The sequence below is a fragment of the Chrysemys picta genome, chromosome 8 (genome assembly GCF_011386835.1).
Source record: "Chrysemys picta bellii isolate R12L10 chromosome 8, ASM1138683v2, whole genome shotgun sequence".
Lineage (NCBI taxonomy): Eukaryota > Metazoa > Chordata > Testudines > Emydidae > Chrysemys > Chrysemys picta.
In genome coordinates this window covers 109,456,243-109,473,495 of record NC_088798.1, presented here as the reverse complement: position 1 = coordinate 109,473,495, position 17,253 = coordinate 109,456,243, and the positions used below count along the sequence as shown (strand labels likewise).

The following is a 17,253-nucleotide window of genomic DNA, read 5'->3' as shown; positions in this document are numbered from 1 at the left end:
GACTGAGCAATTCAATCCGCCTTACTGCCTCGGAGCCTTCCCCTCCACTCTAGAAGGAATGGGAGTTTGGGGGAGACAAGGCCCTGCACCCCCGGCTTCCTGCGATTCACCGTGACTCTCAGCCAGGCAGTAGAACAGAAGGTTTATTAGACGACAGGAACACAGTCCAAACCAGAGCTTGTAGGCATAAACAGGACCCCTTAGTCAGGTCCTTCTGGGGGGTAAGGATCTTAGACCCCAGCCTTGGGGTTCCCTCCAATTCCCCAGCCAGCCCCAACCTGAAACTCTCCAGCTCCTCCTCCCCCCTTGTCCCTTTCCCGGGCCAGAAGGTCACCTAATCTCTTTGTTCTCCAATACCTTCAGCTAGCACCATTGTAGAGGAGGGGCCCAGGCCATTAGTTGCCAGGAGACAGAGTGTTGGCCATTCTCTCTCCAGACAGCATCACATCTGCCCTCTAGGGCTCTGCAACAATCACACCCGCTTCTCCCACCACCTAGATACTTGAGAACTGCATAGGGGAAACTGAGGCACCCACACAGTATTCAGAGAAAACATTATGAACATTCCCACTTCATCACAGAGGCTACTCCTAAAAATAAATACACACAAAGGTCACCCCCGCCCCCCTAGCTCCTGCCTAGCAGGGAGTGAGGGAAGCCATTGGCAAGCCTTCCAGCCCGTTATTTCAGCCACAATTCATTGCAACTGTAAAGCGATTAATAGAATCATAGAATATCAGGATTGGAAGGGATCTCAGGAGGTCATCTAGTCCAACCCCCTGCTCAAAGCAGGACCAATCCCCAGACAGATTTTTGCCCCAGATCCCTAAATGGCCCCCTCAAGGATTGAGCTCCCAAGCCTGGGTTTAGCAGGCCAATGCTCAAAGCACTGAGCTATCCCTCCCCCTTCAGGTGAAATGAGTGATATTATTGAAGATATAGCATTGTTCAGCTTTGCACTATATGCTGTCGTGTACGTCATCCAGTTTATACAGATACAGCACTCTGAACATATTACAGGTCTGTCTCGTCTTACGCTGGGGTTACGTTCCACAGTCAGCGCGTAAAGCGAAAACCGCGTATAGTTAAAATTACATTGCGTGTAATGGCGGACGGAATCGCCCGCACTACAGGAACAGTATTTAAATTAAAAGAAGAACAGGAGGACTTGTGGCACCTTAGAGACTAACAAATTTATTAGAGCATAAGCTTTCGTGGACTACAGCCCACTTCTTCGGATGCTCTAATAAATTTGTTAGTCTCTAAGGTGCCACAAGTCCTCCTGTTCTTCTTTTTGCGGATACAGACTAACACGGCTGCTACTCTGAAACCAGTATTTAAATTGCTATTTTTCTCTTTTGTTTTTGCTGACCACGTAAAGCTGAATTCGCGCATGTTAAAAGTGCGTAAGATGCGACAGACCTCTACAATGTGATCTGAAACTCAGTACTTGTGCAAAAAAGACCCAACCACCACCTACAGACCTCACAGCAACTGGGGCTCTCAGTACTCATTCAACAGCAGGTAAGCACAATTTAAATCCTTGCTAATCAAAACTTCTGCACAAGAAGTCACATGGACGTGGGCATCTGATATTATAAGATAGCAAGCTGACATAACTTTTGAATGAGGACAAAAATCTTTGGTTAAAATGAACATTCCTGTCACCATGCTGGAGAAATAAATCTCTCCCCACACCACCCACTAAAAACCTCCTCTAAAATACATAGTAAAGTTTTATTTTGTGTGTGTCCATCACCATGGTATCTGACCACATATACAGATTTATGGAAAGCCATGCTGCTGTTAGCCCTGTAGAAGCAACTACTTGAAGCAGTCCGTGAAAGTTAGGCACAGTATGGGAGACGACATTAAGTGATGTTGGCGCACAAACTTAAAAGTAAATAAAAGAAAGCCCCATTGGCTTCTGCTCTATTAAAAAACAAACCAGTAGGAAAATCCTGTTCCGGTTGGTAAACTGGAAGCCCCTGGGGAGAGCTTATATTTGTAGTAGTAATGTTATGGGGAGGTGAGTGGCAAGGGAAGACACGATTCATTTTAGTTGTTGCACCTTCCAATGCGCACTGACCCTTTTAAGCCAGAGTCCATTGTTTCCCGTTCTGCCTCATTTCTTGTACCAACTCCCTCAGCAAGATCTCTCGTAAGGCCAAGCTTTATTAAGATTAAGTAGCTCATGTTCTGGACTGACTCACTGTCTGCACAGACTGTTTCAGTTTCTTTCCTATCACAGTGGCTTGAAAGATTTAGTGGACATCTAGCTTTGGGATTAAACCTGATGGCCGGAGATAGATTTAAATTTTTTATTAAAGCTAATGTTAAAAAATTATATAGTACACAAGTTAAGAAAAGGGTGTCTGTACATCTGGGTATAGTGCTTAGACTATCCACAAATACAAAGTTTGTTTTAAAAGTAATAAGATACATATAGTGCATAATCAGCAATAACCCAAATGTAGGTGAATAAATATAACAATACAGTTTAGATATTAGAATCCGAATACTCAGGTACATCACTCATGAAAAATTGTACAGAGAGTTGGTTGTGGAAAGCAAAATATATCAATAGGTTAAGCCTACACGGTCAGGGAGGTCCCGGGAAAACACACTGGTGAAAAGCCCAGGCTCTTCATTCCTACCCCAAGCTGCTGAGGTATCGTGGGTGCTGGGATATCTAATAAGGGGCTGTCAGGTGTCTGAAATTTGAAGGTGCCCTATAGCATAGAGGATATGGCTGCTTGGTGCTACAGCTCCTAATACCTAAACTGCACATTACTCATCACAGATGAAGTCCTCTGAGGTACGGAGGATCTGTTAGTTAGCCAAATGCAACAAGCATCGTGTCTACCACTTGGACTCCCAGTTCTGTAAAATAGCGAGACAAGCTCTCACTAAGTCAGTTCTCATTCAGTACTTGAGAATATTTTGGGTTAAGTTCGGTTTCCTATTTTAATTTTGAGCCTTACAGAAACTTGGCAAGATCCAACCTGCCCCACAAGATGGGTTTGCTTTACTGCAAGAGACAGCATGCTCTGGCTGTGAAGGTGGAGTGGTAATCTGATATAAATTCCTTTGGGCAGTCTCCAATTATAGCCATCCATTTTCTACATCTGTGCACCTTTCATTCCAGTCCACTTTTGCTATTCCTGTTTAATTTTGCTTGCTACCTCCCCAAGTTACTTGGCTCTTTTAGAACAGATATCCAGGTCCTCTCAAAAACATTTGGCTGTCCACATGAGAATGTTTTGAGGATCAAGGGACTTCAGTTGCCTTACTGAAGATGGATGGCTCATCTGTTTTAGGAACCTGAGATTTTTCTCCCCACACAAACATGTTGGATTCTCCCTCAACTGTTAATTCACCTTGTAAACAAGAGCAGTGCTTGAGATTTAGCACTTGGACTAAATCAGGATTCTGTTGCTCCCGAGCACCCTATGTCCATCTACTCTTTGCCACAGCTACAAGACTGGACCTTTTCTCATTAGCCTGACACCACTCAGTGACAGTGTACATACAAAAATACAAAATTACGTCAACCCAGCTAAGGGTATGTCTACACTACCTGCCGGATCGGCGGGCAGCGATCAATCTATCGCTCTCCCGTCAACTCCTGTACTCCAGCACCGCGAGAGGCGCAGGCAGAGTCAATGGGGGAGCAGCTGCAGCAGTCTCACCGCAGTGAAGACACGACGGTAAGTCGATCTAAGTACATCGACTTCAGCTAGGTTATTCACGGAGCTGAAGTTGCGTAACTTGGATCGATCCCCCCCGGTGTAGACTGTGCTAGGACAGAAAAATTATTCCATTGGCCTAGCTACCGCCTTTTGGGGAGATGACTTAACTAGGCTGACAGGAGTGGCCCTCCTGTCGATATAGGTAGTGTCTACACTGAAGTGTTACAATAGCACAGTTGCAGCAATGCAGCGGCACCGCAGTAGGGTTTCAAGTGTAGACAAGCCCTCAGTCACTTAAATCAGGTGTTTCTAGCCTGGTATTCTTGTTCATCTGAGATCTCCAATTCAATGACACCTGCTTTTGTTGCTGAAATATCTTATCAGTAAGTTTAAGATTTCGTCACGGTTATTTTTAGTGAAAGTCACAGACAAGTTGTGGGAATAAACAAAAAGTCACAGAAGCCATGACCTGTCTGTGACTTGTACTAAAAATGATAGGGGGGGAAGAGACCCGGAGCCCCGCTGTGGCTGGGGACTTTGGGGCCCCCCTGCCACCCGCAGCATCTGGGAGATCTGGGGCTGCCTCACCGGCTGATAGCTCCAGCCCCACTGCCCCAGGGCTGAAGGGAAAGTGTCATGGAGGTCTCTGAAAGTCACTGAATCTGACTTCTGTGACAATCTTATCCTTACTTATCAGCAAGTTTCATGGCCATTAAGCCTCAGCTTTAAGGATCTTTTACAAAATTTGCTGTCATTCAACTAAATTCCATGCTTTTAACTCCAGCCACACTTCATTGTCTGCCATTATGAAGTATCCTTCTGAAACCAGGAGATGGATAAACTATGTTCGTAAGGGCATGTCTACTATACGAACTTTTGCCTCCACAAGTTACGTTGGCATTAAGCCACCGCAGTTAGTATATTGCTGGTTTCTCTTCATATTTGGCTCCTTGCATCAGTGCTGCACGTATTCACCAGGAGTGGCTGTGCTGATACACAGCACGGTGCACCCCGAGTAGGTATCCCAGCACACAACCCGCCACCATCCAGCACACTGTCTTTTGGTAAGTTTTGGCAGAAACTAGTCATGCAGGGGTGACTGGGAGAAAGGGGTCAACTTACAAGCGTACAGCTGTCTCCATTCCATGTCATCTATAGCCCACAATTTTCACCTGTTTAAAGATCCTATGAACCAGTGCAGCCCTCCTCGCTCACCATCTCTGACACAATCATGGAGCCCGAACAGCTCTGCACTACTGTCATAAGTGTTGCAAGCACAAGACGCACAATCCTCCAGTACTGGCATAGCTGCAAGAGGAGACGTGGGGAACGGGACGATTTGCTGGAGGGCAGATTGCTGAGAGACAAGCGAGAACCAATTCAGGATCGTTGGTGGCATTCATGAAGCAGCTGCAAATGACGGAGTGCCGCTTCTGGGCCTGAGAAACGAGCACTGAGCGGTGGGATTGCACCGTAATGCAGGCTTAGGATGATGAGTCGCATTCCCAGATCCACGTGCTGAGTCTGCTCCAGGCCTCCGGCGTAGGGACACCAGAACGAAAGCTGCACTGACAGCGGAGAAGTGAATAGCGATTGCATTGTGGTAATTTGCAATGCTGGATTGCTACCAGTCAGTGGGAAGTCATTTGAGAGATGGAAAATCCATTGTGGGAGCCCTGGTCCTACAAGTGTGCAGGGCCATTAACTGTCTCTGGCTATGCAGGACTGTGATTCTCGGCAAAGTGCAGGACACAGTGGATGGATTTGCAGCAATGGGGTTCTCAAACTGCGATGGAGTAAGAGACAGCATACATATCCCTATTTTGGCACCACATCATCATGCCACAGAGTATGTCATCAGAAAGGGCTACTTTTCTATGTTTATGCAAGCCTTGGTGGATCACCAGGGATGAGTCATCAACATCGAAGTTGGCTGGTCAGGGAAGGTGCATGACGCTTGCATCTTTAAGAACGCAGTTTTCTAGAAAGCTACCACCAGGTGCTCTCTTTCCCAACCAGCAGATTACCATTTGCAATGTTGACATTCCAATAGTGATCCTGGGGCCCCAGCCTACTCCCAACTCGAAGTCATACACCTGCCACCTCAACAGCTATCAGCTCAGCAGGTGCAGAAGGACAGTTGGATGCACTTGTGGCAGCTTGAAGGGATGCTGATACTGTTTGGTCACAAGATTGAATCTGAGTGAAAAGACTATCCTAGCCATTACAGCCGCCTGTTTGTCCTGCATAATATCTGTGAAGGGAAGGGGGAAAGTTGCCAGCGGGGTGGAGGTAGAGTGGCTGTCTGCTGACTCTGAACACCGAGACACAAGGGTTATCAGATGAGCACAACAAGGAACTCTACAGCTTAGGGAAGCTTTGGAAGAGCACTTGAAGAGTGAATCCCAGTAACGTGTTGTGGTGTACTGGGCTTTACCTGGACATGCTGTTTTGAGGCCTGTTAGGAATTGTGTGGTGCTTGGTGTACATCTATGAATATAATACTGTCAAAGTAACTTAATTTTATAGTACTTGCTGTGCATTTATGATGATACTGTTTGTCACTGATCCTGAGTTGTGTCACTCTGTACAATAACAAGTAAGCAGGTGCTTTCAGTACCACTAGCCACTCTGCAGCATATGTAATTATTTTCCCAACAGAATTTTATTGAGTAACAAAACCAATGCAAAGAAAACTCTGTGCAATTTAAAAGCAAAAACATTAAAAACTGACTAAATGTATGGAACAGAACTTTACAAGGGGAAGGAACATTCACAACCATTTTAGCTACACATACAGCAACCATGGCTTTCACAGGTCAGTGCATGTGAAAGTGTAGCTGTTTTTAATGTCCCCTGACGTGGAGTGGTCAGAGTAGAGATGTGGGTCCCTGATGCCACATGGAATGTTGAGGGGAATATAGAGAAGTGCTGTAATGGAGTTCTCCCTGGACTGCATAGGGAAGCGAGCCCATGACTATTGAACCTTTAGGTCCATGAGAGTCTGTAACATCTGTGTGTGCTGCCGGAGATGCTCCATTGTGTCCTGGTGCATTTTCCTCTCCTTTTTCTCCACCTTTTTTCTGTCAGCTCTGTCCTCCTCCATACAGTCTGCAATATTCACCCTCCAGGCCCTCTGCTCCCGGTCTGATACAGCACTAGCTTACATGATCTCGCTGAACATGTCATCCTGAGTTCTCTTCTTTTTCCTCTTTATCTGGCTCAGCATTTGGCAGGTATGGAAGAGCAATCTCTCACAGCCACAACAGCAGCAACTACAGATAAAACACACAAACATACCATTGTCAGTACAGTTACAACGGAAAGCAGAAGTTAAGATTCAGAACTCCCTTCCCTGCTCCCCCCTGCCCCAAAGTTTTAAACAAGACATGCTCATTGACACTTCTGCTTCAGAGCGCTTATGCATGGCACCACTCACAGAACTAGCCTTGGTGTAGAAAATGTAGGGGGAATGGCTCAGTTACATTAAACTATCACAAAAACAACAAGGAGTCCGGTGGACCTTAAAGACTAACAGATTTATTGATCCATGCATCTGAAGAAGTGGGTTTTTAATCCACGAAAGATTATGCATGAATAAATCTGTTAGTCTTTAAGGTGCCACCAGACTCCTCGTTGTTTTTGTGGATACAGACTAACACGGCTACCCATCCGATGTTAAACGATTAGTATAGAGAATGGAACTGAATACTGCAACCATTTTCCACACGCAGTAGTGATTTTAGCTGATATCTCACTCCTGAGGGTGACAGGCACAGAGAGCACAGCTGCTGCTGGTCCCAAAACACCTGGGCCCATCTGCTGCCAGCTTGTTTATTGCAGTGGTGCCTGCTGAAGTTATTGACTACTGGCATGGGAAACTGGGAAGGAAGAAATAAGGCTGCCACCCCCAGAACCCTTTGGGAGAGGATTGCAGAGTACCTCCACAAAAGTTTCATTGAGATCTCTCAGGAAGATTCAAGTGACATCCAACTGCTCTGCATGCCCCCCTGCCTAACTGTACAGGGGAATGCAAAGCAGACAACACCTCTGCCTCTCTTTGTTGTACCGCTACCACTTCTAGTATGAGTAAGTTAATGAAAAGTCCATAGCTGTGCCCTGTTAAGTTGGGGATGCCATCAGTACATCACTGTAATGGGAAATACATTTACACTTACCTGAGGTTCCTTCCCCTGCTCTGGGCTTGTCCATGCTCTACTGCCAGGACTGACTGGATTGCAGTGGAGTCTTAAACAGGTCCTGGCTCGCAGTGCAGCCGGACCCATCAGTCACATGTCCCCCATCCTCCTCCTCTTCTTCGCTGTTCAAACTAGGGGCCTGTGACTTGGGCTTCTCGGAGAGATCCATGGTGGTGTGCAGAGTGGCGGTGGGGTCTCTGCCAAGTAGGCATGCAGCTCTTTGTAAAAGCTGCAGGTCTGCAGCTCAGACTGGACCAACTGTTGGCCTCCCTGGCCTTCTGATATGCCTGCCGCAGTTCCTTTGCTTTCATGTAGCACTGCCGCTGCTCTCTCTCATATGCCTTCTCCTGCATCCCATGCAATCTGCTCGTAGATGTCCTCTTCTCCCCACAGGCCCAGGAAAGCCAATATCTTCGGTCTATTCCAAGCCAGAATGCATCTGGAGCACGTAGCTGACATGGTCAGCTGGGCAGTTACACACAACATTGGAGAACTGCTAGTTGTGCTCGTCAAACAAGACAATCAGGAAAATGCATTTCAAAAATCTGCAGTGCTTTAACAGGTTGGTGTCGGGGGGAGGCGTCCGGTCTCTGTGACCCCAGGCACTGAAATTCACAATTTTGACCAGAGTGGTTGGTTTCGGGCATTGTGAGACAGCTGCAGGAAGTCTGTTAGGGTTAACATAGGAAATGCGGTATCTACACTTGTACTGTGTTGACCTCAGTACATTGACCATGGCCCAATGCCACTTGGGGAGATGGTGTTACTGCATTAATGTAACAGCGTGCTTACCTAGGTAGGAGACAAATGTAAGTGTAGACACATGCATAACTAGGTTGTCACAAGGTGGCTTACATTGACCTAACGTTGTAGTGGAGCCTAGACCTCAATGCATGTACATTCTGGATGCCTTTTCAAAGCACTGGACCTGAGTGGACACAAGCATATACTTTATCCCTGTGCCTCCTATTTGTTCAGGCATTTGAGTTTTTACAGTGGAGCATCTAAGCCTTTGAATAGCATGTGTTGTAAAGCTCTTCATCACCACCTCTTTTAATAACCCTGAAATGCTGCTAGCGACTGCATATTTACAAGATTCAGAAACTTGTTCACACCTTTGTTTCTACAGATCAGGATTACTGCTGGGCGCTGTTAACAGGACTGCCTGCCCTGACAGAACATTCTCTCCTTTTTAAGTTATGCAAAATACAGTAGCAGTTTTTGGATGAAAAGCAAATATACATCACAGTTTGTTGCCTAAGTTCCATTTGTTTTAAAGAGTGCTGATCTTTAGAACATTTGCAGGGGTGCTTACAGAGCTGGTTAGCTATGTGTATGTTTTGAGGAGTACTAATTCACAACACTATTCACTGACCATCACTGTAGTATGGCAGTTGTGTTCTTGGTAACATTCCAGGCCTTATCCACAACGGCAATTTTCAAGAAAACTTCCAGGAGTGGGAGCATTAGTGTAGACCAGCCTACAACATTTTGACCACAATTTGCGTTAGTACTCCCAGCATTGTTACAACCAATGGAGATGTACTGGTGATGGTGCAGTGATGGGAGGTTTCCTTCAAAACTGCCTGTGTAGATGCAACCTCAGGTACCAGCATTAGGTTGTTAAACAGCACTCTTACTACCACGTTCCAGAGTAGAGGCAACATAATTTATGAACATCTCTGAACTCTCTCATTGATGCTGAAAATAGTTTTCCCACTGAATGTTAATGCCTGGTATGACTACAGTTCAAATTGTCAGTCAAGAACCATGCTTAGACCATTCTTGCTGGCAAAATATTAATGTAGTTTTCCTATAGCTTTTAGGGACCTTTGTATTAACAGCAAGACGCCCGCCCCCCCCCCCCCCGCCTTTTTTTTTTTAAAAACACTAGCCAGCAAGACCATGTTAGAAATCTGAAGTAAATACCACACTTCAATTGCAGTCAGCTTTAATTTCCAGTATCTATGTGAATTTGTCAGATATCATCACGTAAAGGTTTTCCCGCAAGGAAATGAAGCACATTTTATTAGTCTTTAGTTTCAAGTGCCCAAATGACATTTTCAAATAATTCCACTTAACCATAATTTTCCCCTTTATTGCTATACGGTAGAACCTCAGATATGAGCATCAGAGTTAGTGTCTTACTGGTCAACTGGACAACCTGTGGAATTGAAAGTAAATCAATCAGGCAGCAGCGCAGACAAAAAACCCAAACAAAAAGCAAATACTGCACTGCCTTGGGGCTCTAGCCCTGGGGCTCAGGGCTTCGGCCACAGGGGGTTGGAACTGCAGTCGCAAGGTGGAGGGGTGGTCAGGGCTCCAGGCGGGGGCTCAGCCCTGCAGCTCCACTCCCGGTTTCCGCCTCATGTGGGGTGCTGGGCTTGGGGCTTCAGCCCCACAGGAGGCGCTGGGGCTTTAGCTATGAGGGGAGCGCCTGTTTCAGCCCCCCTGTAGCTAGAGCCCTGAGCCCCAGTGCTCCCCCCCAGGTCTAAAACCTTGAACCCCAGTGCTCCTGTGGGGCAGAAGCCCTGAGCCCCCTGCCCAGAGCCGTGGCACCCCGAGTGTCAGAAGCCTTCCATCACCAGAGTATCTATGTACTGTATCTCTCTCTGAATTCACAGGCCTTGTGCTTTTACTCAATTCGCTTTACTTCTTACTACACCTTTAGACAAATATAAAAGAGATAACAAAAAAAAGCTAATCCCAGCAAACCAGCAGTCACAAACAGGCTCCCAAGCAGAACAATGCAACCTAACATGAGGGCTCAGAATGCATGAATGCTGAATGCACTACATAATAGAAACTTTCCAAAACTAAAATATCAAGAACCACAAAAGCCCCATTAAAAACAAGCATCTAGAAAGTTCAACGTTTGTCTCCCATATACCACTTCAACTTCTCATATAAGATACAGAACCTTAATAAAAAAGGTTGAAGCTGCTTTGTGAGGCAGTCTGTTCCCTACAGTTTTGAGATGCAGATTAAAATCCCTGAAAGCGTCTCAGCTCAAAGCAGTGAGAAGTGGAATTCAATGTTTTAGTAGCATATTTGCTCAAGAGGTCAGTACTAGTAAGCATAAGATCGTGGGGGTTTGTATATTAGACTTTAAGGAAGTTGCTCTTTCTCTGGAAGACTCATATGTTGAAACATCACATACAAGATGCAAGTCCTCACACCCTCATAACTGGCACTACTGTTAATTCCCAACCCACTGCCAAATTCCAGAGAATTATGTTTCCAAGGGTGAAGAGCATCTGACGTCTAGCAACACAAAAGCCTTTCCCAAATCTTTTTTAGAAGAGAATTTCTTTGCAAGCTGTTTATCAAGGGTTTTGATATGTACTGTGATGCCCAAAGTATCAGTGGCATTTTGCTAACAAGTTTCATCTCTCTCCACTTCTCAAACTAAAGAGATGTTTGGCTCCTTTCAGCGGCATGCCACTATTTTACTTTGATCTACAACCCATCCTGGACAATGATCCCTCACTTCACAGACCTTGGGAGGCAGGCCAGTCCTCGCCCACAGACAACCCGCCAACCTTAAGCATATTCTCACCAGCGACCACGCACCGCACCATTACAACTCTAACTCAGGAACCAACCCATGCAACAAACCTCGATGCCAACTCTGCCCACATATCTACACCAGCAACACCATCACAGGACCTAACCAGATCAGCTACAATATCACCGGTTCATTCACCTGCACATCCACCAATGTTATATATGGCATCATGTGCCAGCAATGCCCCTCTGCTATGTACATTGGCCAAACTGGACAGTCACTACGCAAGAGGATAAATGGACAAGTCAGCCATCAGGAATGGCAATATACAAAAACCTGTAGGAGAACACTTCAGCGTCCCTGGCCACACAATAGCAGATGTAAAGGTAGCCATCTTACAGCAAAAAAACTTCAGGACCAGACTCCAAACAGAAACTGCTGAGCTCCAGTTCATTTGCAAATTTGACACCATCAGATCAGGATTAAACAAAGACTGAATGATTATCCAACTACAGAAGCAGTTTCTCCTCCCTTGGTGTTCACACCTCAACTGCTAGCTGAGCACCTCACCCTCCCTGATTGAACTAACCTAGTTATCTCCATACTGATTTATACCTGCCTCTGGAAATTTCCATTACTTGCGTCTGATGAAGTGGGCATTCACCTATGAAAGCTTATGCTCCAATACTTCTGTTAGTCTTAAAGGTGCCACAGGACCCTCTGTTGTATTTTACTTTTGTTAGCTTAAATTAATTTAGCTTAAAAGTAGGTTCAGGTTTTTTTTTTTGAATGACACTACAGTTTTGAAAGCAAATTTATTCTCATCACAACAGAAACTATCCCATTCTGTGTCTGCAGAGGAAAGCCAACGCTCAACCATCATTACATTAAACAGTCAGAAGTTTGAGAATCAGGCCAGAAATGAACATGGATCAATAATTAAATCCTACAAAAGCAGCCTCACTTTGTTCTAGCTCCTAACAAACAGGAGTGCATCTCTCTCTGGATTGCCCAAACCTACTCACATCCAGCTTCTCTCTACAGATGTCCCAAAAGACAGCCCTTGACCAAAACCAAATTAAGAACCTTTTGTTGCTCACACAGTATTGGATAGGACAATTCAAGGATACAAAAGCACTTCATATTTATGTTTGACTTAAAATAGAAGCTATTTTTCTATAACAAACAGAAATTTGAAGTTGAAAGAATCACTTCTTTTCAAGGGTTTGTTTTTTCAAGAACTATGAATTTTCTCAGTAGACACCTTATTGAGCCTGGAAATTCCAAGTTAAAGTTCCCCATTTAAAAAAGAAATCCAAGATACCTGTAAGTACACAAATGCACAGTTAACTCAAACCACCTTAACTCTGCCCTCCGTTCATAAGGGAATCATGTAAACAACCAAAAGTTGAGAAACATTATCCTTTCATCACCTGGTTTCATTTTATCACTGACCTTAAAGACTTTAATTACCTTTTAATTATACAGCTGTTATGCAGACTGCAGTCTTCTTTAAAGTAACAAACAGTCCATGTATAATAGATCCTTTTAACCTTAACTCCAGGTTATTTTTTTTTTTTTAATTAAAAACTTCCTTAGGTTTTTATAAACATTTAAGAACTGATCAATGACAAAAGTCCACGTGGACCCTGCAAGCCACACAGGGATGGGCTCAATTCTTTCCAAGATAACCTCCTGCCTCCACTGTGTTACTATCTCACCCTTCAAGTCCGCAGCACTGCTATGGGTACCCGCATGGCCCCACAGTATGCCAACATTTTTATGGCTGACTTAGAACAATGCTTCCTTAGCTCTCGTCCCCTAACGCCCCTACTCTACTTGCACTACAGTGATGACATCATCATCATCTGGACCCATGGAAAAGCCGCCCTTTAGGAATTCCACCATGATTTCAACAATTTCCATCCCACCATCAACCTCAGCCTGGACCAGTCCACGTAAGAGATCCACTTCCTGGACACTACAGTGCTAATAAGCGATGGTCACAAACACCATCCTATACCGGAAGCCTACTGACCGCTATACTTACCTACATGCCTCCAGCTTTCATCCAGATCACACCACACAATCCATTGTCTACAGCCAAGCTCTAAGATACAACTGCATTTGCTCCAACCCCTCAGACAGAGACAAACACCTACAGGATCTCTATCAAGCATTCTTACAACTACAATACTCGCCTGCTAAAGTGAACAAACAGATTGACAGAGCCAGAAGAGTACCCAGAAGTCACCTACTCCAGGACAGGCCCAACAAAGAAAGTAACAGAATGCCACTAGCTGTCACCTTGAGCCCCCAACTAAAACCTCTCCAGCGCATCATCAAGGATCTACAACCTATCCTGAAGGACAATTCCTCACTCTCACAGATCTTGGGAGACAGGCCAGTCCTCACTTACAGACAGCCCCCCAACCTGAAGCAAATACTCACCAGCAACCACACACCACAAAACAAAAACACTAACCCAGGAACCTATCCTTGCAATAAAGTCCATTGCCAACTCTGTCCACGTATCTATTCAAGTGACACCATCATAGGACCTAATCACATCAGCCACACCATCAGGGGCTTGTTCATGTGCATATCTACCAATGTGATATATGCCATCATGTGCCAGCAATGCCCCTCTGCCATGTACATTGGCCAAACCGGACAGTCTCTATGCAAAAGAATAAATGGACACAAATCAGACATCAAGAATTATAACATTCAAAAACCAGTCGGAGAACACTTCAACCTCTCTGGTCACTCAATTACAGACCTCAAAGTCGCAATACTCCAACAAAAAAACTTCAAAAACGGACGCCAACGAAAAACTGCAGAATTGGAATTAATTTGCAAACTTGACACCATTAAATTAGGCTTGAATAAAGACTGGGAGTGGATGGGTCATTACACAAAGTAAAATGTATTTCCCTGTGCTAATTTCTTTTTCCCCTACTGTTACTCACAATTTCTTGTCAACTGTTGGAAATGGGCCATCCTGATTATCACTACAAAAGTTTTTTTCTCCTGCAGATAATATCCCACCTTAACTGATTACTCTCGTTATAGTTAGTAATGGCAAAACCCATTTTTTCATGTCCTGTGTATATATATCTTCCTACTATAGTTTCCACTGCATGCATCTGATGAAGTGGGTTTTAGCCCACGAAAGCTTATGCTCAAATAAATTTGTTAGTCTCTAAGGTGCCACAAGTACTCGTTCTTTTTGCTGATACAGATTAACATAGCTACCACTTTGAAACCTGTCTCTTTCCGGTCTACCAACATGGTTTCCTGACCACCACTTCCCCCATCATGTTCACCTACATCTGGGACATGCATGCTTTGCAAAGCACTCATGGGGTCACATCTCCATATATGCTTTTTAGCCATGCAAATTTCATGATGTATGTGAAAAATCACAGCTAATATCTAAATAATTGTACTCAACATCCACAAACAAAGTGTGTGGCTGATTACTGGCTGAAGTTCTATGGCCTATGTTATACAGGTCAGGTTACATTATCACAAGGGTCCTTTCTAGCCTTAAAAATCTATGCCCTTCAAAACGATGAGGTTAGCAGCTTATTTGACAAAGGGAATGAGAAACTGCCTGCTTAGTCCCCCCACGGAAAGCTTCCGGCTCCGCACTAGCAAGCATGCAAGGCATGTCCGAGACCATGTAATTAAAGAGGCTGGGGCAGTCCGTGAAGATTTTCCTGCAGGCAGGTGCACTGACTCATTCACAACTCACTTCCCGTGTTCACCAATCACCAGCAGCGTCCAGCAGTGCACTCTGCAGAAGCAGTAAATAGCTAACCCCCGGCCCGAAGCGCCGGCGAGCCAGAGCACCAGGGGGCAGCATGGGGGCTGCGAGGGGCAGAGCGATGCCCCTGCTCCCGGAGGGCTCCGCGTGGGCGCTGTGCCCGCGCCGTGGGCTGCAGGGGGAGGCCCCGTCCCGAGGGCTGCACAGCTCCGGGCCCCGTGCACGGACGGTCCGTGAGCTGCAGCCCCTGGCAACGCCCCCCCCGGGGCCCGGCCCCTCGCCCAGGGTCCTGCCCAGCCGCGTGACCGGCGCCCGATAACCGCCCCGGGTGGAGCTCCCGGCCGCGCTCCAGCTCCCGGGGGCAGGGCCCGGCTCAGCCCAGCGAGCCCCTAACGGGAGAGGGGTCGGCGGCCCCCGAGGCCCCGCCGGGGAAGTCGAGGCCGGGGCGGCCCGGCCCCCTCACACCGCTCCCCGCTCGGGCCGCTGCGGGGCCCCAGGCCCGGCTCCCCCCGGGCCGGCACCTGGAACTGCAGCAGCCTCTCGGTCTGCTCCGCCGTCAGCTCCCGCTCCTCAGGCGCCGCCATTTTGCTGCCGCCTCTGACCCGCCGCTCCGTCACTCTCCGGAACTGACGTACCACGCCGCCGCACTTCCGGCCTGGCGCTGGTTAGCCGGCCCCATGGCCAACGGCCGCTTCTCTGGGCCAGCCGGAAACGGCCGAGCGCCATCCGGAGATGCCCGAACCTCACTCGGGCTTGTCCGGAAATACCCGAACCCTGGCACATGTTCCACATGACCTACCAGCGGAGGTTCCCGAATTCGGGACGAAGCTGTCCGGAGACGCCCGAAGGCCGTGGTCACTTGTGGACTGCCTGGTTCGAATCTGGCCTCCGGCCACAGCCTGGCCCTGGCCCTGGCCCTTCCATGACCATGGGACTGGCTTCCTGGGGCTGCAGCCTCAGCTCCATGCGGGCACAGCTGCCGGGCTGCACAGGCCACGGACGGGGCCAGCTCCCCGCACTGCATTCTCCTAGGCCTGGGCAACCTTTCTCCTCTCTCCTGGGACACAGGACAGGCCCCAGGTCCCAATCTCTGACTGTGCTCAGCACCAGGTGCTGCAGAGGGAGATGCCAGAACCCGCCGGGGCCAAACGGGGAGAATCTGTCCCTGCCATCCCCCGCCCAGGTCTCCTCCTGGTTTCAAATAGTGTCTGGTTTAATCCTGAAACGGGGGTTTAACATTCCTGCCCCAATGTCTGCTGGAGCACTCACTTGTCACCGGGGATAGGCTTGTTTTGACAGTCCCTGATCATTTGTGTGAACTTCGTTCTTGCCCTCTGCTGAATTCACGTCCCCACACCATCTCCCGCCACCCCCAATGGCCACCCCCCTGTACATACACACATCACCCCCCCTTCACACCGGTAACAAATGGCACCAGATAGTGGGCGATTGTCCCCCTCCAGTACACTCCCTTACAGATCTGCAAACTGGTGTCCTCGCCTGGATTCTTTGCCAGCATCAGGGTTAGTGAATGTGAGGAATTGTCAAAGCAGAGGGCTTGGGAGAAACTGAGATTATGGGCAGACTCCCAAGAACACCCCTGGCTGCACACTCCAGAAACATCCCAGAGCCATTCTGGACTGGCAGGGCTGACGTGGCCGGGGGGTATCACCCCACACACACACTTTCTGGGTACCCAGAGGAGGAGAAGGGTGGTGTTTCCATGTTTGGTAACTAATGCCTTATGGTGCCGGCTTGTCTCCGCACTGACCAGCTGTGGCTCAAGGTGAGATGGGTAAAAGCTGTCCCAAGACATTACAAAAAATGTGCCGGGCCAAATTCAGAAGAAGGGAACAAACTGAGCCCTGTGCAGGTTTGAGCAGGTAAGCGCACGTCTGTTTCTTAGGGCACAGGCTCTGCTGAGTCCGGGAGTCTATTTCCCGATGTGCCCGGTCACGGGCATCCTGCAGGAATCCTGGCCTGTTCCCCCGGTGCCTTCGGGGCTTTGCAGATCAGGGCCCTGCCCCAAGGAGCGTCCCGGGGCTCCGGGAAAGGAGCGGGTGGCTGCGAAGTGAGGGGGGG

At 47.3% G+C, this 17,253-nt stretch overlaps 1 protein-coding gene and 1 long non-coding RNA gene across 2 annotated transcripts in view; both read right to left on the bottom strand.

Moving 5' to 3' along the window:
- The window catches only part of FAF2 (Fas associated factor family member 2), a 32,203-nt gene extending 16,379 nt beyond the window's left edge, over nt 1-15,824 (bottom strand). Inside the window, exon 1 of the mRNA XM_005282275.4 lies at nt 15,693-15,824. Coding sequence (XP_005282332.1) covers nt 15,693-15,755 — 63 coding nt within the window. The 5' untranslated portion in view covers nt 15,756-15,824. The remainder of the gene's footprint in view (nt 1-15,692) is intronic.
- Nucleotides 6,338-8,010, bottom strand: LOC122172582 (uncharacterized). Its single transcript, XR_006173012.2, has 2 exons — nt 7,871-8,010; nt 6,338-6,967 (listed from the first exon to the last, which is right to left on the bottom strand). It is a non-coding gene; the product is annotated as an uncharacterized LOC122172582 (long non-coding RNA).
- Nucleotides 15,825-17,253: the final 1,429 nt, after the last annotated feature.